General features: G+C 50.9%; 10 protein-coding genes across 10 annotated transcripts; 6 read left to right on the top strand and 4 right to left on the bottom strand.

Annotated features, from left to right (window-relative positions):
- Window positions 1-261: 261 nt before the first annotated feature.
- On the bottom strand, window positions 262-1095 carry BDQ94DRAFT_153066 (transcription initiation factor IIA subunit gamma). Its single transcript, XM_026768075.1, has 3 exons — window positions 1034-1095; window positions 831-978; window positions 262-740 (listed from the first exon to the last, which is right to left on the bottom strand). Exons 1-3 carry the CDS (start codon window positions 1072-1074, stop codon window positions 594-596), a joined length of 336 nt encoding a protein of 111 aa, XP_026620922.1. The 5' UTR covers window positions 1075-1095; the 3' UTR covers window positions 262-593.
- Window positions 1096-1291: 196 nt separating this feature from the next.
- BDQ94DRAFT_175210 (uncharacterized protein) lies at window positions 1292-1692 on the top strand (the record flags this gene model as incomplete). The annotated part of the gene is made up of 2 exons (XM_026772472.1): window positions 1292-1397; window positions 1463-1692. 2 exons carry the CDS (start codon window positions 1292-1294, stop codon window positions 1690-1692), a joined length of 336 nt encoding a protein of 111 aa, XP_026620921.1.
- A 553-nt stretch (window positions 1693-2245) lies between these two features.
- Window positions 2246-4534, bottom strand: BDQ94DRAFT_108283 (hexokinase family protein). The gene is made up of 2 exons (XM_026763514.1): window positions 3587-4534; window positions 2246-3499 (listed from the first exon to the last, which is right to left on the bottom strand). The coding sequence occupies exons 1-2, from the start codon at window positions 4216-4218 to the stop codon at window positions 2257-2259; spliced, it is 1875 nt and encodes a 624-aa protein (XP_026620920.1). The 5' UTR covers window positions 4219-4534; the 3' UTR covers window positions 2246-2256.
- BDQ94DRAFT_163223 (uncharacterized protein) lies at window positions 4521-7515 on the top strand (the record flags this gene model as incomplete). The annotated part of the gene is made up of 10 exons (XM_026769698.1): window positions 4521-4562; window positions 4607-4646; window positions 4748-4947; window positions 5178-5272; window positions 5389-5518; window positions 6180-6201; window positions 6232-6298; window positions 6505-6589; window positions 6772-7044; window positions 7264-7515. 10 exons carry the CDS (start codon window positions 4521-4523, stop codon window positions 7513-7515), a joined length of 1206 nt encoding a protein of 401 aa, XP_026620919.1.
- Window positions 7516-8126: 611 nt separating this feature from the next.
- Window positions 8127-9387, top strand: BDQ94DRAFT_153050 (GILT family protein). The gene is made up of 2 exons (XM_026768074.1): window positions 8127-8635; window positions 8695-9387. The coding sequence occupies exons 1-2, from the start codon at window positions 8181-8183 to the stop codon at window positions 9215-9217; spliced, it is 978 nt and encodes a 325-aa protein (XP_026620918.1). The 5' UTR covers window positions 8127-8180; the 3' UTR covers window positions 9218-9387.
- A 432-nt stretch (window positions 9388-9819) lies between these two features.
- BDQ94DRAFT_175207 (uncharacterized protein) lies at window positions 9820-10782 on the top strand (the record flags this gene model as incomplete). The annotated part of the gene is made up of 1 exon (XM_026772471.1): window positions 9820-10782. One exon carries the CDS (start codon window positions 9820-9822, stop codon window positions 10780-10782), a length of 963 nt encoding a protein of 320 aa, XP_026620917.1.
- A 293-nt stretch (window positions 10783-11075) lies between these two features.
- Window positions 11076-12601, top strand: BDQ94DRAFT_108220 (putative MFS transporter). The gene is made up of 3 exons (XM_026763513.1): window positions 11076-11617; window positions 11708-12378; window positions 12440-12601. Exons 1-3 carry the CDS (start codon window positions 11257-11259, stop codon window positions 12509-12511), a joined length of 1104 nt encoding a protein of 367 aa, XP_026620916.1. The 5' UTR covers window positions 11076-11256; the 3' UTR covers window positions 12512-12601.
- A 1143-nt stretch (window positions 12602-13744) lies between these two features.
- Window positions 13745-15041, bottom strand: BDQ94DRAFT_108215 (putative short chain dehydrogenase/oxidoreductase). Its single transcript, XM_026763512.1, has 2 exons — window positions 14578-15041; window positions 13745-14505 (listed from the first exon to the last, which is right to left on the bottom strand). The coding sequence occupies exons 1-2, from the start codon at window positions 14858-14860 to the stop codon at window positions 13826-13828; spliced, it is 963 nt and encodes a 320-aa protein (XP_026620915.1). The 5' UTR covers window positions 14861-15041; the 3' UTR covers window positions 13745-13825.
- BDQ94DRAFT_163219 (uncharacterized protein) lies at window positions 14975-16073 on the top strand (the record flags this gene model as incomplete). The annotated part of the gene is made up of 4 exons (XM_026769697.1): window positions 14975-15241; window positions 15461-15583; window positions 15674-15774; window positions 15881-16073. The coding sequence occupies 4 exons, from the start codon at window positions 14975-14977 to the stop codon at window positions 16071-16073; spliced, it is 684 nt and encodes a 227-aa protein (XP_026620914.1).
- A 1137-nt stretch (window positions 16074-17210) lies between these two features.
- Window positions 17211-19743, bottom strand: BDQ94DRAFT_184164 (putative gamma-tubulin complex component GCP4; the record flags this gene model as incomplete). Its single annotated transcript, XM_026774578.1, has 1 exon — window positions 17211-19743. One exon carries the CDS (start codon window positions 19741-19743, stop codon window positions 17350-17352), a length of 2394 nt encoding a protein of 797 aa, XP_026620913.1. The 3' UTR covers window positions 17211-17349.
- Window positions 19744-19917: the final 174 nt, after the last annotated feature.

Genomic DNA, 19917 nt, shown 5'->3' with positions numbered 1-19917 from the left:
GAGAGGGAGGATGTGAGGAGGGAATAATGGTGGTGTCTTGCGACCGCTGATACGCGGCTTCTCCCCGCCTCCGCACGGATTAGTTATCTAAGTTACTTTAGTTGGAGATCCACTTCTCAGCCTCATGTTGATATGCTTGTCTGGCTGTTTGGGTTGGTAATAACTGGGTATCAACCGTTTGTAATATGTGTCTCTGGAGAAAGGCTGTTGTTTCGGTGAGATTTGATTCGTGGTTTCTTTTAGAAGTGAATGAAGTAATCTGCAAGTAAGCTATACGGATTTCTATCTACTACTCTCTTCTTCGATGGTGTAGATTCGGGTATCTGATTTCAATCTATTCTAGTAGCACCATAGCAAATCCATAATTCAGCCTCATATGCTAACGCGAAACGCCAAAAATATGATAAAAGCCCCATATCAAGCAACTTGCCATGTCCCGGGCACAAAAGAGCAATCCACATGAAGAGTAAAACAGAAGAAATATAGGTTCAACAACGCCTATCAAAGCAAGTGGCGGAAGGAGAAAAAAGAGAGTAAGCAAGTGAGGTAACGAGTGTATCAGCCGATGGCGCAAGGTAAACGATCCCTCACCCTTAGGCTTCACCAGGCCTCTTGCTATTGCAGCTCACAATCTTCACTTTATCCGCGGAGACCGTAGTCTGGTTATCCAGCTTGAAAGTAACGTCCTTGATAAGGAATGTCCACACTTCGTCGCAGAATCGGTAGGTATCAAGATGTCCCTGTGGTGGTAAGAAAAGCCATGTCAGCCTCAGTTCGCCTCCTTCATCCGCTCCAAGCGCAGCCTTCCTTATCCTCATATGCAAGCGTACCTTGAAGGTCAGACGAGCGCGCACTTTGTCTGCCAGCACCTCTGTGATCACGCGATCGAAAGTTGAGAGGATCTTCATGGCGAGCTGGGGCTCGATCCGTCCTTCGTTGATCAGGTCATCGAGGGTATCGGTCAGGGAGAGTCCGAGGCTGTTGCGGAGGGTTAGTGGTAAATTCTGACACGTCGTCGCAGACCCTATCGTACCTGCTCCCGCGATAGAGCTCGTAGTATGCCTGGGCGCTCATTGTGAAGTTGGTAGTGAGGCGACAAGGGAGATTAAGAGAGTGGAAGTGGAGCCGGATGATTGCGATCAGTTGGTCGCGGGGGGTATCTGCACGTGATCCGGATCATGTGATGATGAGGAGCCATTACATCAATTGATGGGACCAGCAGTGTCAAGTTTTCGATATTGTTTTCTTGCGAAAGGTTCCTTTTGAGATTAATGCAATGAATTCATTTTCAATGCTATACTCAACTCCATTGCTCCTCCGGACAGCTCGTCTGTCAAATGCTTCTCCCGGAGCGCGGTATATAACTTCGACCGCGTACAGATTCGCAGAAACAAAAGGTCAGTAAGATAGTAATTCAGATAATTGCGTATTTCGTTCAAAATTAGAACTAATTGAGATATAGCTCAAGACACGTCACACCAAAAAGAGTCCAATGATGCATCAGATGACCAATCAGCACAGCAAAAGCTCAAGCAAGACAAGACCAAAAGCGTAGCTCAAGCGGATCAAGAGCTCCGAGAGCGGCTCGAGCAAATGTCTGGCGGTGGTGGCGCTTCAGGAATTGAGTATGAAGATGGCAAGCCCAATGCCATGAAGCGCAGCGTACGAAACAACATGTTCCGCTATATCTGAGCAGGAGAAGTGAATTACGTCCAGGGAGCATCCCATCATGTCGAGGTGTGTGGGCAGGGCCGAATAAAACCTACGATGGCTACTCTATCCATATCAATTGCTAGACTGAGGTACAAGTCGAGGCGCTGGCGACCGAAGGCCAGCTAGGTCGTTCAAGTCCGTTGAAAAATTGCATGATCAGATGTGAGCGACTTGTGAAATCCTGCAGCTGTGCCAGGGCAAACCTTGCCCATTGATGGATGTCGCACACAGCGCTATAACGAATCTTCTCCGATTGAACACTGCACAGCGCACAGGAACGCTAACTTCAAATAAACATACTGGTTCGGTTGGATAGATCCCGTCGAAACTGTCAATCTCTGCTGGGTCCTATGTATGGTAGAGGTGTGAAAATGGGGGACCGAGAATCAAGAACAGGCCAAGTCCGCTTGGAAATGACATGCCTGCATGAAGGCTCTATATACCATGACTACAAGACCATAGACTCCAATAAACGCTCGCCAAAGCAATTCAAGGTGCCAATATTTTCCCGAGATCAGTAGAGTGCGATGACCTACCTATCGTTCACCTGTTGCCCACCATTCCTGCAAGAACACCAGCACCAATGACACCACCGTCCGACGCTTCCCGCAAAAAGACCGACTTACCGCTTTTCTGCGGGCCAGTCCTCATGATAAGCCTGTCAATATATTGCTGGCATGTCTCCTTGAAATTGGGGTAATGCTGAATGATGCCTCCAGTGTACGCCACGACCAGCTCCTCAGGGCCTGACTGCCAGTCCGCGGGAGTGGGAGTGGGAGACAGGACAGGAACAACCCTACCATCTTTCGGACTTGCTCCCTCCGGGACTAAGGATGACGGAGATAGACTGTTGGACACGGCAGACAAATCCGGAGTGCCATTATACTCGGGCAAAGAGACATTGACATTCTGCGGTGAACCTTCGTGGCTGTCCACTTTCAGCTCGATCTCCTGCGCACAAGCAAGCAATCCTACAACCGCTGCGGCTATCAAACCAGCAGATCGTCTCTGAACCGTCCTAGCGATCTTGCGAAACACGTTTGCCGACACAGCATCCCAATGCCACTCGCTATTCTCTGGCGGAGGCATGGAGCGTGAGAGTTCATCGGCAAGCTCCTGGTCCGACCGAGCACGGGCAACATTATCCGAGACGTAAGTTGTCGTCAGGGCATACTCCTGTATGAGTGTCGCGGGCAATACTTTCTTAGACAGTCCACTAACATTGGTAAGATAGTCGTATAGGATGAGCCGGATGAGCTCTCCGATGTACCGACCACCCGTCAAGTATTCGAAAGGCTGGAATCCGGGTCGCGCGCACGCCCTATCGAGTTCCACATCCCATTTTGTTATGATGTTGAGCTCTTTCAATGGCGGGTCAGCACCAGCGATCGTCCATTCAGTGTTCACGACCGTCTCCTCCGCTTGCGGGTCCTTTGATTTCACATGCTTCGCCTTCGACTCATGGAGCATATTCAAATTCATTGGAATTGTGGCATTGCAGCCGGTACCCACAATAATGCCCATAGCGACTCGACTATTGGGCAGGGATTTGACAGCATAAGCAAGGGAAGCAAGGGTAGCAACTGTGTCGTTGGTGATAGCTGCTATTTTGAGCTTTGGGAGTTCGAAGAGCTTCCGCCGTTTACTTGAAGGCTCGAAGTCATTATCTAGGCGCCTTGTATGTTTCTCATAACCACTCAGGAGGATCTTGCGCAAGTCAAGGTCTGACGTGATGGCGAATCCTTTGCCCATTGGCATCAGAGTAGCCTCCGTAAGGGATTCTTGCCTGTAGTTGGTCAGCAGATGCAAGCCACGAGTTGTAGCAATTGGTTGCTGCCCGCGTAGGTTGACCCCAGCGGGTAAAGCCACTCACATTATTGGGAAACTAAAGGTAATTCCCATCTCCAATTCCTCTGGAACATGGCCTTTGGTGGATTCAGATGTCAGGCTTTCCGCCACCACTTCCGCAATGCAATCTCCAATCCAAGAAAACAGGTCCTCTGCCTTGTCCATCTTTAGATGCTCTTGTATAGGCCATGCACGCTCGAGAGTCCGCCTGACCCGCTGTCTCTGCGCCCTACGAATTGTGTCCCGCGATCTTTCCGACGCGTCTGTGGAACGTGGGTCTGACTCTGTAGCCTCCCCCAGTAGTTCGATAAATGCAACCCGCAGATTGGTCCCACCAACATCAATGGCCAGGTATCGGCCTGTCTCCAAGCCAGAAGGTAACCTAGTCACCGGTGTCGGTAAGAACTGCTCCTTCGAATGAAGGGCCAAATCCCGGTATACAGTAGAAAACCGGCGCGCAAGTTTGTACAATATCGCTTCATCCAAAGCTATAGGTGACAGGTATTCGTCAAGCATGCGCTGGCGCTCGAGATACTCTTTTTGCGAAGGGTCCAGGTCAGCGCTGTCCTCTTCTTCATCCTCCACCGGCTCTTCGTGTAGATGTTCGTGCTCATCATCCCTGCCTGTACCAAGATCTATTCCATTGATTGGTGCCATGATGTGGAAGAGGCTAAGCTCAACGGCGAGATAGGCAAGCAGTCGGCCCGTGTGACTTGCAGCCAGCAAACGGAGGTTTTTTTGTACAACGGAGCGGTAAGTCGGCGGAAGGAAGTGCCCAAGGATTGGCTTTATCTACTCGCCCCTGCGGAATGTTTTGAAGCGAAGGTAGGACGGGATGTGGGGGAGATCAAGAATGAGGATCCAGGTTTGGACGATGATAAGGTGCATGCAAACCGAGGATCCCACGATGGTGCAAGGATAACCAGGAAGTGAACCTGAATGGGAGGGGTGTTCACTTAATGAGGATTCACTTCCGTAGAGGCCAGGCCAGGAGCGGTGAGGTGTTCAGGGGAGGGAATGAGGGAGGGAAGGTGTTATCTTGCAGGTAAACCTATACAGTGACGAGTGCGATGGTCAGTCTCAAGGTTACATACAATGATGAACAACTGATGGTCGGTTCTCAACATTGTCGACTGCAGTGACGCGTGTCTTGCAAATAGGATCATGGAGTCACAGAAATGCTAAGAATGGTACAACGGTGACGATCCTAATGCAGGGAGACATTGGGTAATGCACCCAAAGAGCAGGGGGACCATGATTATCTCGGAAGGGGAGGGAAGAGGGGAGGGGGTGGGAGCGCAAGTAACAATGACACGGACAATGACATACAACCAAGAAGACTGTGCTGGTGGAGATCCCGCAGTTATGCTCGTTCCAAGCCCCGAAGTTAGAATAAGGCTGAGCCGAGGGTCGTGGGCGATAATAAAATAGTAGGAGAGCTAATCAAATAAAAAAGAAGAAAAAAAAAAATCAAATTAAAAATTTTATCGATCAATCAAAAATTTATTGGGGGGTATGCTTCATAAGGATGAAAGGGACGGGGATCGACGGAAGAATGGCGGAACCCATCAATTAAGTATTATGATCATTACGACGAAAAGTAACAACTGGACCAGCCGGTGGATAAGAGGAAAGCATTGCCGGGTCTCCACACACGGGAAAGAAAAGCGATGAGGGGAGAGAGTGAGAGTGAGAGAGACAGAGAGGGAGGGTGAGGGCGAGAACGGGGGGAAAGTAGAGAAGAGGTGTGTATTTTGGGGGAGGTCACAAAGAGGGACGAGGCTAGTCACTACTTAGTTACTCCTAAGTTACTGCTAAGTTACAAAGGCAAGCTCCAGAGCCGCTGGGATGGAGCAGAATGCGACCATCGACACCAGACGATGTGACGCTGGCCGGTCAGTCGACTACCATGGATTCGTCGGATGGCTCGATCGGGGCCCCATTTCGGTCCCTCAAGGTAGAACCAGAGATTCAATCGCGCATCCTGCTTCCCCCCCATTGATTGATTGATGATGATGGGATTTTTCTGCTTGTTTACTCGTGCTTGTCTTCGTCGTGGTCTTTTCCTCTCCGGGGCAGCGGCTTTACCTTCTTCTTCCTGTTCCCCCCAATTGATTGAACAACGTCACCTTCTCCTCCTCTTCTCTCTCCCTTCCTTTCTTATCGGTGACGCCGCTACTTTAGTGCAAGTCAACATGGAGAACAATGGTGCTGTTCCCCATCTTCCTAAATTAATCATTCTTCCTTTTCAGGGAATTAATTCTCTCTCGTTCTCCTCCTTCCGCTTGCTAGTCTCCCCTCGACTGCTCCGTGCTAACAGTTAGTTACCCAGTTCTATTCCTATTATTCAGCTCTTGGTTTTCCTTCGATATTTCTTCATCCCGGTGTGTAGTAGGGACATCTTAGTCGACTTCCGGGGGGGAAAAAAATGACAAGGTTGCTCAAATGCAGCAACTAGTAGTGTCTACTAGTAAACAACGCAACTGTTGTTTACACAAATGTCAGAAAGCAATCAAGTGTCCAGAGGCAAGGAATTAATTGCTAAGATAAACGATTTTGGAACCAAACAAACCATGTGGTGGGAAGTGGGGCGATACCTCTCCATCTGTGATGCACAGACTGAGCATCAACGCCCGTCGAGTCAGAACCCAGGTGGCTCTCACAACTAAGTCTATTCAGGGCGCTGTCTTCCATTCCTCCCATTCGCTGTTACCATCGTGTGGGTGGATAAAGAAGTGTAAGAGGGAACTGTGCTTCGGCCTCTTCGCTTGCCTGGACGCTGTGGTATTTTGCACACGAAGTGCCGTTCTGCCTCTCCGGCTCAACCGTTGTTTTGGAAAGCTAAGTGCAATCAGGCCCCCGTATTCCAGCCACACCTTCATCAACTGACTCTATACTGTCAAGAAACCATAAGATCGTCTGTTCACGGTGTACAAAGTCCAGATTCATCATCAGGACCTTTCTGAATTCTCATGCTCCTAATTCCCATGATGATGGTGAGATTGCTGTGGAACCTGAGATGAAGGTGGTACCCATGACCGGCTGTCCTGTCAACAAGCTCCTTTTGGAAGATTCTCGCTAGCATCGTGTAGCAAACCTACAAACGTAAGCACGAATTCCTGGCTTATTAGGCTATTGGGCGGATCGAACCTTCGCAGACGGTGTCTGGACTCAGCATCTGCTGTAACCGTCATCTAGGGTCAATGTCAGACACTAGACTCCGAGGTCGGAGAGCCGTTGAGTGACGGCGGAGCAGGGAAAAATAGCCTGCGGAGTGCGGAGCTCCCGAGATGTCCAGCGCGCAGACGCCTCTGGGATCTGCGTGATAGGGGTAGTGTAGGGACCAGCAGACCCTGCAACAGCAGAAGTTTGGCATTAGAGGTCATCCCTAGGACCTTCAGCTCCGCCTTACGACCATTCTTCGCAATGGAGGACACGGGAAATACTGGAAACACTCAAACCCTCACCTTCGAGTCATTTCTGGTATTGTGATCGTCGAAACTACATTCAGAGGAAGCTCTTTTGGGTGCCTACTCCGTAAAGTGTGAGTGCTAGTCAAGTGGAGTCTTCCGAGTACTAACCCTTTGCAAATCGGCTGGCATGAAGCCTGCGCAAGCGCTAATGATAGGCCACAAGTTGCCGTTCACCGGTTATTCTATGTCCCTATCTACAATCTATCCAAGGATATTAGTCTGTCACTAGCGAACAATCACGCCATGTGATAGACCTTTCGGTAGCGCTTGGAGGGTTGCAGATATCATGCGCTCTCGGATGTATTGCCCTATGCTGCCCATCACAATGCGACTAATGCTCGCGAGCAGACCGGCTATCCGTCAAGCAAACGCTGGCCGATGCTGCAAGAGTACCATACAAGGCCGTGATTGTAGTGAGTACAAACCATCGCGACGCTACAGATGCACCCTAGTCACCAAGCTAGCCGATGCCAAGCATTGATGCTTGCATCTTAACAGTGCCAGCAAGCATGATTCGTACACAATCCATATCATATATTCCTCCTCTTTGATCTGATTGGCTGTGGAGCGTTGAAGGCTGGGATAGAGGCCAAACTACTCCGTAGTGATAATTCAAAGCCGGGGTAGCATGGTCCACAGCAGGGCAGATTCACTTTCGCAGATGCTACGTCTGGTCTGCTAAGCAGGTTGGAGCAGCATGTATGGGAGAAGTGGAGTAGTCTTCAAGTTAGTTAATTAGACTCAAGGAATGATGCAACCTCGGGCCATGCATGATTCTTCGACGGCAGTCCAATGTAGGAAAAGATCGGAGTGAGTGAGTACTAGCCCACGGTAGACATCACCAGTCAGCTAAGAAAGGATACTCCAAAGAGTCGATTAGAGCCTATCAGCCAACGGTCGCTTCTGTGGATGAAGCTCTCAGCCTAGCAGGGCTGTTTGGGCTGGCCGGGGAGTAAGCGATTCTCAGTGTAACGAGAGGGCGAAATGCTGGGTTGCTCTCGGAAACCCCCGCCGAATGGCATCGCTGGATCGAATCGCGATCTCCCCACATTCACCTCTGGTCTCACTTTTTTCCATCATCATCCCCCTTCACCAACCTTCATCGACCTTCCATTACTACCGTTTAAGTAGCGGGTAGTAGCCAATATGGAAAAACTCCCAACTCAATCCAAAGCCGACACTTCCGGCTATGTCGACCTCTCCGAGTCGTCCGTGGCGCGCCCGATCAGCACCCGTCGCGACCGGGTCGTTACTCGGCTGGCCGCATGTCTGGGGCTCATCACCATCGCCTTCCTAGCTTTATCATGGACCCCTATCTCCATTTCCGGCTTTAAGCTCTTTTCGTGCCACAGATGGAGAGGACAGCATGATGTTTCATTTCCCCCTGACTTGGGCAGGGAGGAAGCTCCGTTGATGAATGGTCCACTGCATGAACTGTCCACCCTGGACGGGAGCCGCCTAGCCTCGAGTAACAGAATTCCCCTGGAGGCTCATGTTATGAGTAAATGCCCCGACGCTCGGGATTGTCTCCAACAGCTTGTCATTCCTGCTATGGAGCAGATCAGCGATAAAGTCGACTTCAAGCTGTCTTTCATCGCCGCGTATGTAGACTTCCTGTCCTTTCGACTTCCTAGCTCGGAAAAACTGACACTGTGCCCAGAGTATCCAACAAGTCATCGGAGATCCAATGCATGCACGGTCCCACCGAATGCATCGGTGACATGCTCATCCTCTGTGCAGCTAATCTGCCTTTCCCGCCTGAGTCCGGTGCCATGTGCTCCAAGGACGCTCGTACTCCAACAATCCGGTCGCTTGGGTTCGCCAACTGCCTTATCAGCTCGTATCCCGACATTCCGAAGCGCGACCTGGTTCAGGGATGTGCCTTGGAGCATGGTATCGACTTTGAGGCTCTTAACAAGTGTGCCAGTCGAGAATATGATGACCTTGACGACGATGATGATAGCGACGAGACGACACCGCTTAGTGGCATTGCTCTGTTGCGCCAGAGTGCATTACATAGTGATAAACTCAACGTCAGGACCAGCTGTGCTCTGCGCCTGAATGAATCTACCTGGTGCGTTCGGGATGGTGGAGTCTGGCGGGACTGCGCCCAGGAAGGAGAGGGCAGCAAGGTCTCGGTGCTTGTGGACGAGGTGAAGAAGCTGTGGGACAAGGTCAACTAAGTCCCTGGTATGCTTGGTGAGATACTAATAATGTGCTATGAGTGATGTGACAGTGTTTCCGTGATGCAAAATGATGCGTGAAGGCAACTTATGCCATATATGCAGTATGACATGTCCTTAGCTGAACAGTTTGTATGCCTACTACTTAATGATAATCATTGTTCTCTTCGTCGCTCGCCCGTGAGTTCTACTCCTTCCTGTTCCACATCGTGGTCTGGCACATTTTCTATAGTCTTTTGTGATCATTTTATTGCGTTTGCACCCTTCAATGAGCCCACTCAAGCTGTGACTCTGCAGCACTGTGCACTGCCTATGTGTCAGTTCAAACACCAATCTGCCGTACGAGGCTGACCCGCGCTACGATTCACTATCCGTAAACATTTCTTAGTGTTTATGTTGTGCGGAACAGATCCGATATCTCTCATTCTTACTTCCCCCTGACTCTCTGAATTCCTCAGTACACCTTTTCTCTTATTTATCAGCGAGTGTGCATCCCCATAAACGTTCATTGTCATCGAGAACTATCATTTCTACCCGTTCTCTATCCAAGCAATCCTGCTCTGACCCATTACCGATACATAAAATCGCCAAAAACAGCAACCATGGCCAGTCGCGATGGCCACATGTCTGAGCCATTCCAACGCAAAGTGGACGAGCTAGTAAGGAAGTATGACTGCATCATTGAGCCCAATGCTGTTTTGCATGCCATCCTTCAGGATCCAGAGAGTCTGAATTCTCTCGTCAACGCAATTCAACGCCAGGCATCGCTCGTGCGGCACCGGTCTCAGAACCCCGAAGACGGAGAGATTACCGTCTTTGACAACGCTCTGATGATTTTGTCCGGTAATGGCCATGATACCCAAGACATCGGAGCTCTCGAACTATACCTGGCCGAATATCTTGGGATCTGTACATTTTCTCCCATCCCCCATGCTAAACAAGGTTTGCATGAGTATGACATGCTCCAAAACACCGTGACCGGAGGTGACCTTTGCCCTTCTACCTTTCATTTAGCATTCCTTCTATGGACAATTCTCACTAGCTTCGCAGAAAGTGTATCCAACAGCACCAATGACAGAACTACAGCTGCAGAACAGCAACCGCACTCAAGTCCCGAACAAGCGGTCAATACTCATGTCCAAGCACACGAGCACCCTCGGAGACAGCAGCACATACTTCCTCCACGGCCACCTCCAACCCTTGAGGAAATCCGTCGCCGCGAGCAAGTGGAACGACTGCTTCGGATCTATGAAAAGGCCAAGGCGGAATACAACAAGAAGAATCCCGAAGAAATTGATGTCGGCTTGGCCAGATACTTCCGCGATACAGCTGAAACTACGCTTGACTTTCTGCGAGTTAATGACATGTCAGACCATCCCCTGATTCCCGATATCGAATTCTCGTTTGAACGCGCCAAGTGCAAAGCTGCTCAGTTGGCGGGCCGGGGTCGTCACTTCGACCAGCCTCAGGCAGCAGCGTCAACACCCAACCATCCTTCTAAGAACAGGAGAAGACGCCGTCCCCGATATCGCGAGGTTGACTCCTATCGTCCTGGTCATAAGTGATGGCAGTGTGGAAAGGCTGCTGTTGCTCGATCATTGAGGGTTGGTTTAGTTGCTGGCGTTTTGAAGCGTTTCTAACCTCGGTGCATTGGATGGGCGTTATCCTGTTTACAATATGTATTCTGGGGTTTGAATTGAATTGCAGCATGGCAAAGCGGGAAATTCTAAGGGACGGAGAGACGGAGAGACGGGTGGAATGTTGCTGTATGATAGTTAACCGGCTAGTACTTTGTAGTTAAAGAAATGGACATGAAGGCTTGGCGCAAATCGCTGCTTTAGCGGCCACCACGTGCCCCCGAACTGCTTCTCGATGTTGACTTGCTCCATCGCGTGTACGTAAACCTCCGAGTAGAACAATTCCATCGCTTCAAGTCAAAGCAGTCAATCCCGATCAGCATTTCCGGTAGTGGTCGGGTCGTTAGGCTTTCAGGAGGCATGATTTTCTAAACCACCCTAACCCCTCGCAATCCACCAAAGATGGCCTCCTTGCGCCCCGGGCCGACCGAGGCCATCTCCGTCTCCAGTGGATCATCGTCCACCCCTCAGTATACGCCTGTCTCTGATCGCTCCGAGAATGATGGTTCTCCCAATCCAAATCGACCAACGGCTGGGTCCCTGAGAGTTCAGACAGCCTTCAGCTCAGACGGGGAGTCGTTTACTGACGACGGGTTCGATGAAGGATATGAATCCTACGAAGATGTGCAGCCCCTTTCGAATAGTAGAACAAGCATGCCAAAGTACACAAAAGAGGAAGAGAAGGGGGTCATCAAGCAATTCGATCGCAAATTGGTCCCTTTCCTAGCTCTTCTCTATCTACTTTCGTTTCTGGATCGCTCGAGTACGTGGTTTGGCCACTATCGCAGCCAAGACCTTCTATAAAACCACACATTACCCATCATAAGATTGATATCAGCTAATACTAAGCCAGACATTGGAAATGCCAAAATTGCCGGTCTCGCAGACGACCTGCATCTCTCGTCATCGCAATATGAATGGCTCCTCACGGTCTTCTACATCACCTACATCCTCTTCGAATGGATGACGCTCATGTACAAAGTCGTCCCACCGCACATCTACATCGCTCTCTGCGTCTGCGGCTGGGGCCTCGTCGCATCTTTACAGTCGCTCGCTACTTCATTCGGAGCTCTCGTCTTCCTTCGAGCAGCTCTCGGCATTACCGAAGCAGCATTCGGTCCTGGCGTGCCCTTCTACCTTTCACTCTTCTACAAGCGCGAAGAGCTCGCCTTCCGAAACGGCCTTTTCATCTCCGCTGCTCCCCTCGCCTCATCCTTCGCCAGCAGCCTAGCCTGGCTCATTGTCCGCGTGAGCGACAACGGCCCAATCGCACCCTGGCGTACCCTCTTCCTAGTCGAAGGGTTCCCCAGCATCGTCGTCGCCGTCTTCGCCTGGATAGTCATCCCCGATACACCAGGCAGCGCCTCATTCCTGAACCCCCGACAGCGGGCAATCGCACAGCTCCGCATGGACGAGCTCAAATCCAACCACAGACCACATCAGCAGCAATCGCAACAACGCAAATCCTTCAACTGGAAAGAAGTCAAGAAGACCCTCGCCGATCCCAAATCCTACATCACAGCCGTGAGCTACCCTCCATCTCTTCCCCCCTCTCCTCTGCCCCAACTAATATCCAACAACACAGTTCATGTTCTTCAGCTGCAACGTCGCCTTCAGCTCCATGCCCGTCTTCCTTCCCACCATCATCCAAGAGTAAAATACTTACCCCCTACCCACTGCCCCCAATACTCCCCCAAAAACTAACAAAAACCAAAACAGCATGGGCTACAGCTCCCTAACATCCCAAGCCCTCTCCGCTCCACCGTACCTCCTCTCATTCCTAACCGTCCTCTTAACATCCCACCTCTCGGACCGCACACGCACGCGCAGCCCCTACCTAATCTTCCACGCGCTCTTGTCCGCAACCGCCTACGCCGCAATCGCCCTGGCGGGGCACTTCCACTCCTCCCTCCCATCTCCCATCCACGTCGCAATCCGCTACCTGGCCGTCTACCCCGCCACATCGGGGTTCTTCTCCGCCATCACGCTCATCATCACCTGGACTATGGACAACCGGCCCGCGAACGAGGGGAAGGGCGCCAGCGTGGCCCTGCTGAATGTCATTGGGCAGTGCGGGCCGTTGCTCGGCACGAGGCTGTATCCGGTGAGTCAGGGGCCGTGGTATGTCTCCGGGATGGCGGTCTGCGCGGGGTTTATGGTACTTGTGGCGGCGTTGGCGGGGTTGTTGAGGTGGTTGTTGGGGAGGGAGATGAGGGGAAGGGAGATGGGGAAGGGGGATGATGGGGATGAGGATGGGATTGAGTTGGAGGAGGGGGGTGGGGAGGAGAGGGAGGTGCTTATGGGGTATATTGGTGAGAGGGGTGGTGGTGGTGATAGTGGGGGGAGGGAGAAGTTTACGTATATTTTGTAGAGGGTTGGATTGTACGTAGTAGAATTTTTGAGATTTGGTGGGTTGGTATTATTTTAAATTGATGAGATTATTGGTGGGTTGGATAGTGATAGGGTATGGAGGGAATCTAATAACTGGTTAGGTTAGATAGAAGGATACCGGCATGCTCGGACTATGATAGAATCATCAATTTATCAACAATTCGGTAGGTTATAGTGCTCTCAGTGGTGGCTGAAGTCCATCGTATTCTTTCGAAATAAAAGTAATCCTTCGACCCAAACTGCTATCAGATCATCCCATTAAACCAAACCAGTTATTGGACGCGCTTGAAACCCCTCGTAACCAAAGAATGCAACAAGAAAAAGCTGATGAGGCCATGAAGATAAGAAACCGTATGTATGATACATTAAAAAGAAGCCACGGGTATGTCTCCCCTTTCCCCAAGAAAAAAAGAATCATCCATAATAGGCGACTTTTGAAATGCTCATCCCTTCCACAAGGCTATTTATAGAACTCCTCCCCAGACCCTCTCTAAATACCATTTCCCAACGTGTTATGTATTCATTGCCAACTCCGGTAGTAGTATTTTTTTTGTGATCGTTAACAGAGTGAAGTGCATGTTTACCATGCAGTGTGGCCACCGTCGATGAGCATGGTGCTGCCGGTCATGAAGCTGCTCGCATCACTCAGAGCAAAGAGAGCAGCACCCCGGAATTCCTCCGGGTAGGCAAGACGTCCGAGCATATTCTCGGCTTCCCAGACAGCTCGGGACGCAGGGTTTTGCTGGAACACCTGTTCCACCATTGGGGTGATGATATGGCCGGGGCACAGGCTGTTCACACGGATACCGTGACGGCCCCATTCCATGGCAAGGGATCGGGACAGCTGGATCACAGCTGCCTTGGAGGCGTTGTAGACGGGAGAAGTCATGCCCTTGTTGGCAATCAGACCGCTCATGCTAGCAACGAGAAGGATAGAACCCTTCTGTTGGTAGTTGAACATCTGCCGCGCAGCAGCAGTGGCCGAGTTGAAGACTCCATTGAAATTGATTTGCATAACTTCGTTAAGAGCCACCTGCGAGTGTTCCAGGGCGCTCTGCAGGTGGTTGATTCCTGCGGCGGCAATCATGCCATCTAGTCGCCGGTTCTTGCCTGCGATTTCCGCGAAGCAGTCGTTCACTTCAGACTCATCCCGGACATCAATACGGTGGTACTCCAGGCTGCCACCGTAGTTCTTCTCGGCATGCTCTTGAGCGGCGATGAAGTCGGGGTGAGGAGACTCAAGTCGATCCAAGCAGTAGACTGTATACGAAAATTTAGGTTAGGAATCGGTTCAAGGCAAGAATTTGGCTTCGGAGATCCTTGGAATCTTACCTTTCGCACCAGCCTCCATCAAAGCTTCAGCCATCGCCAATCCGAGTCCTCGTCCACCACCAGTGATGGCGAAGACACGGTCGTCGAGGTCAAATTCGCGGAACCGGTGTCCCTGCTTGGGCTCGCCTTTCAACGACGGTATCCGGGTTTGAATGTGGTGTGAGCCATGTGAGCCTGACCCTGTGGAGTGCAGCCGCTGCGACATGGGCTGAATCATGGCAGATGGTGCCCAAGACCGGGCTGGGGCCATGGCCGAGAGCGACCGGCACAATACAGAACGCATGGCTATGGTGCGTGCAAGATTAGGTAGATTAAAGATTAAGGTATAAAGGACGAAAACGGAATGGAATCAACTGTGCACGCAAAGCAAAGGGTCTTTGGCTACCACAGGGGCGCGATGGCTATAGAGAATATCGTCGACTACCATTGTTCTGGTAGGGAAGCTGGGGTTTATAGACCTGGAGAAGACCAACGGACAACGACCCGTCGAAACCGCATATCTCCCAACTGTCGCACAAGACATCCGAAAATAGAAGGAATCGAAAAATATGATGGCCGCGTGATTGCCTTGATGGGTCCATCGTCAGATTCTAGAGCTGCTTTCACGATGACTTCAAGACCCAGACCACACCCCCGCCCAAGACCATCCGTGGTACCAGGGCTGGTCCATGCATAAGCTATGGCCAGGAAAGCTTGCCACAGGGCAACGCAGGGCGGAAAGGCAGGCATCGGACGCATAACAGAGCAATAGGGGGGAATGGTAGTGTCTGAAGCAGGTATCGTGACTTCTCTCATTGCTTGGTTGCTGCACCCGGCAAGTCACCCTGATCATTTGATCGAGGGATGACGATCAATCATTCATTAAAGTGGAATGGCCCACCAGAACGGGATTCCCGTGTACGGGGAGACCGAGCTGCTGGATCAGATTGGAACCGACGCCGCTGCAATAGCGGTCAGGACAGCTCCATCAGCGACTCATGCGAATAACTCCTATATTGGCCACTCAGTGAATCAGAGAATTGTTTCTACGGAAAATGATTCCTCGGATGTCTGAGCCGTTCTAAACAGAGAAGGATGGGTAATGGTGGTGCAAGAGGTAGCGTGCAAAAGCAGGGTAGAGCTCTCCCCGGCTTCCTGCTCCGAAGGCTTCCATGGAATGGAACCCTCCAATAACGGTCTCGGCATCGAAGTGGTGGTGTAATTAATCTGCCCTCGCAGCATGGAACCGTCTCCACGGCATCCGTGGCCCATCCTGCAGGAAGATAAGAGTACAGTACTTTTTAGTGAGATCCGGGAGTTGAAGGGCTGCCCTTTCCGGGTATCCTTGCTGCATCAGACCCGATTTTCATGGGGTCATTCATCCTTCTAGATTTTCTCCCCAGTGCGGCGGTGATCTTCCCCACGCTTTGGGCGGGTTTGAGAATAAGCAAGTATGGCACATGAGAGGTTCATTATTCATAATCCCAAATGTCGGTGGCCTCAAAATTCGCCGATAGGTTATGCCGGTTTCCCCCCTTTCTCTGCTGGCGGCTCTCGAGTTGCCGGTTGTCCCCCCAGAACTCTCATACTCCGCACCCCGTACATGACCCAGGGAGGGCGTAAGGATGGTACTTTTGCCACTATCGCACGAAGCTTCCAAATAATGACAACCCGGGACTGTACCATGGATGACTCCGACGGCATATCATTGTCCAACGATCGGAGCATTCCAGGATGCAGATTCCTCGAGATCTGCCAAGATGCCCTGCCTCCCCCATATTCGAACCGTTTCTGTCTTTTTTTGTTTTTACCTCTTGCCCCCTTACACAATTAGCATTCGGTCCAATCTTTTGCGAGACAGAAGTCCAGTGGCAGTCGTATGTGCAGGACAGGGGTAAGAGCCAAGACCAGGACTCGGGGGACGGGAATGGCGCGAGAATCCCAACGTAGACCAAAGGAGAGAAAAGAAAACAATCCTCCTCTTCCGTACCGGCCAGAGTGACTTTCCTATTTGGGTAATCCGTGATAGGACCGAACACTGATCATGTGCATCGTCAGACTTTTCACGTTTGTTTATCAATAAACTGGGCGGAGAACAGCTGTCGCGATCCTGCAGGCAGTCTAGACTGCACCGACCGTCCAGATGGGCGACCTTCGTTTCATCTTTGCCCAACTGGCCCTGAGCCTGGACAAGATTGAGACCTCCGGCATCTCCATTCGATGCTAATTATGCATGTAAGCATGAACTAGCATGTCAGCTGGGATTAGTGCTTGATTCTCTCTATTCAATGAGACCAGGGAGTCCGCCCATCCGGAAGCATATCTTCGAGTCTATTGATTGATTGGAAGCCCCGTGAAGTAGATTGTAGCATCCTGTCAATGCGGCAAGATCGGTTAATGTTAATTGATAATTTGGAAATCCCTCCAATTTAGATGAATCGCAAAGCCCAACCACACTTGGACGATGAGCATAACTGCAGGGAATTGGGTGTCTTTGGGCTCCTTTGCTTGGGAGGAAGAGGACGCGTGGAACTAAGTACGTATGTTTACGCACTGGCGGCAATAGGCAAGCAGATCTCGCCCGAGGTCACGTTCCTCCTGGCAGAGCACATGGGCCTAGAACAGAACACATTACAGACAGAAGCCTATCCATAGCCACTTTCTTACACCGTAAAGCCATGCTATTCATAAATCATAACGTGACATGACAGTCATAATCTGTCTTCGCTGCTCATTAGCCAGCCACGGCTCGACCACCTATATGCAATGTGCCAGCAATGAACAGCCTTCTAATTATGCCATTTCACCGAAAGTACCTGCAGCAGTGACTCCAAGTCCCATGCCTCCATTAGCATTGCCGAATTCCAGCTTCATGAGCAGACGGTCAACACCAGCCGCTTTCCGAGGCACATAGTGGAAAGAGCCGGGCTCGGTCGCAGAGCCATTGGCATGAAGCGACCCGTTTTCATGAGAGTCCCTCACAAAATCAAGCATCTGCCGCCCCTCTCCAGATCGGCTGTCATCAATGTCTCGCAGGCGTGCCACAGCATCCTTGATTCCTGCTTCGACACTAGCCCGCGCAACACCGAGTGATTGCCATACCCCCCTCTCTTCCCCTGCATAGTCTACTAAAGCATCGACAACGCCCTCATCGGTCTCAAGGTCCATGTTGCGCTGTATGCTTTCCAGTCGAACTACTAGCGCGATAAAGTGTTCCACACTCGTCAGTAAGGATCGGAGGGCTTTGGTAAAGGGTATGTCCGTGAGGAAAAGAGATTCAACAAGAGAAAAGAGATAACGACGATGCGCCGCGGTCAATGTTTCAGGGTCATGCCGTTGGACCGTCTGACTATCACCTCCGGAACCAGAATCGGCCGGGTCGTCAATGCCCTGGAAATTATCGGTGCGCTTACTATTAGCGGAGGAAGCGGTTCCAGGCCGTGAGCCCGTTGTTGGAGATCCACCTTCGATCCATTCTCGAAAATGTTGCCAGTTGCCATTGAGAACTTCTCCCTGGAAGTAGCTTCCTATTTCTGACAGTACAAAGAGGGAGGCACTGCTCGTTGCCCAGATTGGCCTCATCTGCCGAGTCCTGATGTTGTCTCTTTGTCTGCCGAGGTTGAGTCTACTCTGGCCGTAAGGAGTGCTGCTGCGAGGCGGACCCCATGGAGACGGATGGATCTTTCGAAGGAATGTATGCTTCCACAAATCGCCCAAATGCATCTGGGCGCGTCGGATACCGAGAATGTAAGAGTGAATCTTCGAGTAGACCGATATATCAGAGGCGGAAAGAAACAAATCGAGGGGCGAGCGGACGTGGACCGAAAGACATGTTGGAGTGGGGAAAAGAAGGTCGTCGAAAGCGACGTCCGAAATTCTGGCATTCATATCAGATCCAGCAATGTCGGGAGACAGCGCGGGTTTGTTATCCACATCCTGCTTGATCGACAGCCGAAGCAGCTCCTTTGCTAAATCGAGTTCATCGTCTGCGGGATCGTCTTCTGTTTGCAGAGAGTAGAGCTCTGAGAGGGTTTGTGACAGAGCAGTCACTACATCTCCTTCCTTAATAGAAAGGCCCTTTAGATCTTCTAAAGTTTTATACCTGGAGGCTGAATGCCCGTGTTTCCGATACCTCTCTTGAATGCGGGTATCAGCATGAGATACCAATGCCGTCGCAAATTCGCCCCGTCGGAGTAACAGAAAATCATGGAGAACCGAGAGGACTTCGAGGACCTTGGGTAATGGGAAAATCTTGGAGAGCGTGCTTTGCGACAGAGAGAGCCGGATGGCATTCACAGTACTCGACAGTCTCGACGCTGATATAGGTGATTTCAATGCAGCAAGCTGTTCTATATGCTCCGTGTGTAGTGTGACCGAAGTAGTCGATAGCCCAGCAGAGGGGTTCGCAGCAGGTGCATTGCGCTTTGCTCTAATGAGATTCAACGTCTTCCCGATGAATAAGATAGATGAGGCTGTATGAGCTGTTACAAACTGAGGCAGGAGCTCTGAATGCACGATGAACTGCGTGGCAGTGGGCGGCCGATCATGGCTTGCATTTTCGCGTTGTATGAAGAAGTCGGACCCACCGAGGATGGGGAGATTTCCGTACAGCAGCCAGGGAGACAATTGCCTCATCCAAGCAGTCTCTGCAATACCAACCAAATGCAAAGCTATGTCTTTCAGGTCAACGTACCCTGTTTGCGTTTCCGCCCGAAGGTGATCGATCAGAGCCACGCCAGTGCAAAGCTGGTCTTTATTCCGCGAGTATATGGGCCATATTAACCTTACGGTCTCCCACAGCCATTCCAATCGTCGCGTCCATGGAGAAAATTCACCAACAATCGTCGACAATGGCACAATTCCGTAACCGCCCACGTATCCACTATCCTCAACTAGAATCGATTTCTCCACTTCTAAAATTTTCCTCTGGAATTCACCCAGGTGACGTGAACTGATGGCCGTCGAGACTGCACGACAGATAACAGAAGGGTGGGACGAAGAAATTAAGGCAGTATGTGTTCGTAGATCGGTATGGAGACGGCTCAGATGGGCAAGAGAGGCGAGGAGGGCTTTCTCCGGAGGGGAAACCAAGGGAAAGGCATCTTCAGAGATAGCACCTCCTTCAGTCTCTGGATTGAAAAGAGGCGATGGCTGACCCGAGAGGGAGAGGAGGATCTCGTGGAGCATTGTGCGCGGAGATCTCTGGAGACGATAAAGTCAGATATCTAGACAGGCCCAAAAGCACGAGGGTAAAGAACAAACCTCAAGGAATGATCCTTATCTTTTCTGGATTTATGACGCTGCCAGTATAGAAGTCCACATCCAAGAAGTTCGTATCGACACATGTGAAGAAGTTACCCT

This window comes from Aspergillus welwitschiae, assembly GCF_003344945.1.
Source record: "Aspergillus welwitschiae strain CBS 139.54b unplaced genomic scaffold BDQ94scaffold_51, whole genome shotgun sequence".
NCBI classification, from domain to species: domain Eukaryota; kingdom Fungi; phylum Ascomycota; class Eurotiomycetes; order Eurotiales; family Aspergillaceae; genus Aspergillus; species Aspergillus welwitschiae.
Note: the sequence above shows the minus strand (reverse complement) of the source record. Positions and strands in the feature narration are given on the sequence as shown.

Coding starts and splice junctions, on each gene's coding strand:
- BDQ94DRAFT_108283 (XM_026763514.1), bottom strand. CDS start 4,218: ATGGCACCAATCAATGGAATAGATCTTGGTACAGGCAGGGATGATGAG. Junction 3,500..3,586: donor ACCTTTAGTTTCCCAATAAT/GTGAGTGGCTTT, acceptor GACCAACTACAG/GCAAGAATCCCTTACGGAGG.
- BDQ94DRAFT_108215 (XM_026763512.1), bottom strand. CDS start 14,860: ATGCGTTCTGTATTGTGCCGGTCGCTCTCGGCCATGGCCCCAGCCCGG. Junction 14,506..14,577: donor GATGGAGGCTGGTGCGAAAG/GTAAGATTCCAA, acceptor TTTCGTATACAG/TCTACTGCTTGGATCGACTT.
- BDQ94DRAFT_153050 (XM_026768074.1), top strand. CDS start 8,181: ATGGAAAAACTCCCAACTCAATCCAAAGCCGACACTTCCGGCTATGTC. Junction 8,636..8,694: donor AAGCTGTCTTTCATCGCCGC/GTATGTAGACTT, acceptor CACTGTGCCCAG/AGTATCCAACAAGTCATCGG.
- BDQ94DRAFT_108220 (XM_026763513.1), top strand. CDS start 11,257: ATGGCCTCCTTGCGCCCCGGGCCGACCGAGGCCATCTCCGTCTCCAGT. Junction 11,618..11,707: donor TTCGTTTCTGGATCGCTCGA/GTACGTGGTTTG, acceptor ATACTAAGCCAG/ACATTGGAAATGCCAAAATT. Junction 12,379..12,439: donor CCAAATCCTACATCACAGCC/GTGAGCTACCCT, acceptor CCAACAACACAG/TTCATGTTCTTCAGCTGCAA.
- BDQ94DRAFT_153066 (XM_026768075.1), bottom strand. CDS start 1,074: ATGAGCGCCCAGGCATACTACGAGCTCTATCGCGGGAGCAG. Junction 979..1,033: donor GAGCTCTATCGCGGGAGCAG/GTACGATAGGGT, acceptor CCTCCGCAACAG/CCTCGGACTCTCCCTGACCG. Junction 741..830: donor GCGCTCGTCTGACCTTCAAG/GTACGCTTGCAT, acceptor TTACCACCACAG/GGACATCTTGATACCTACCG.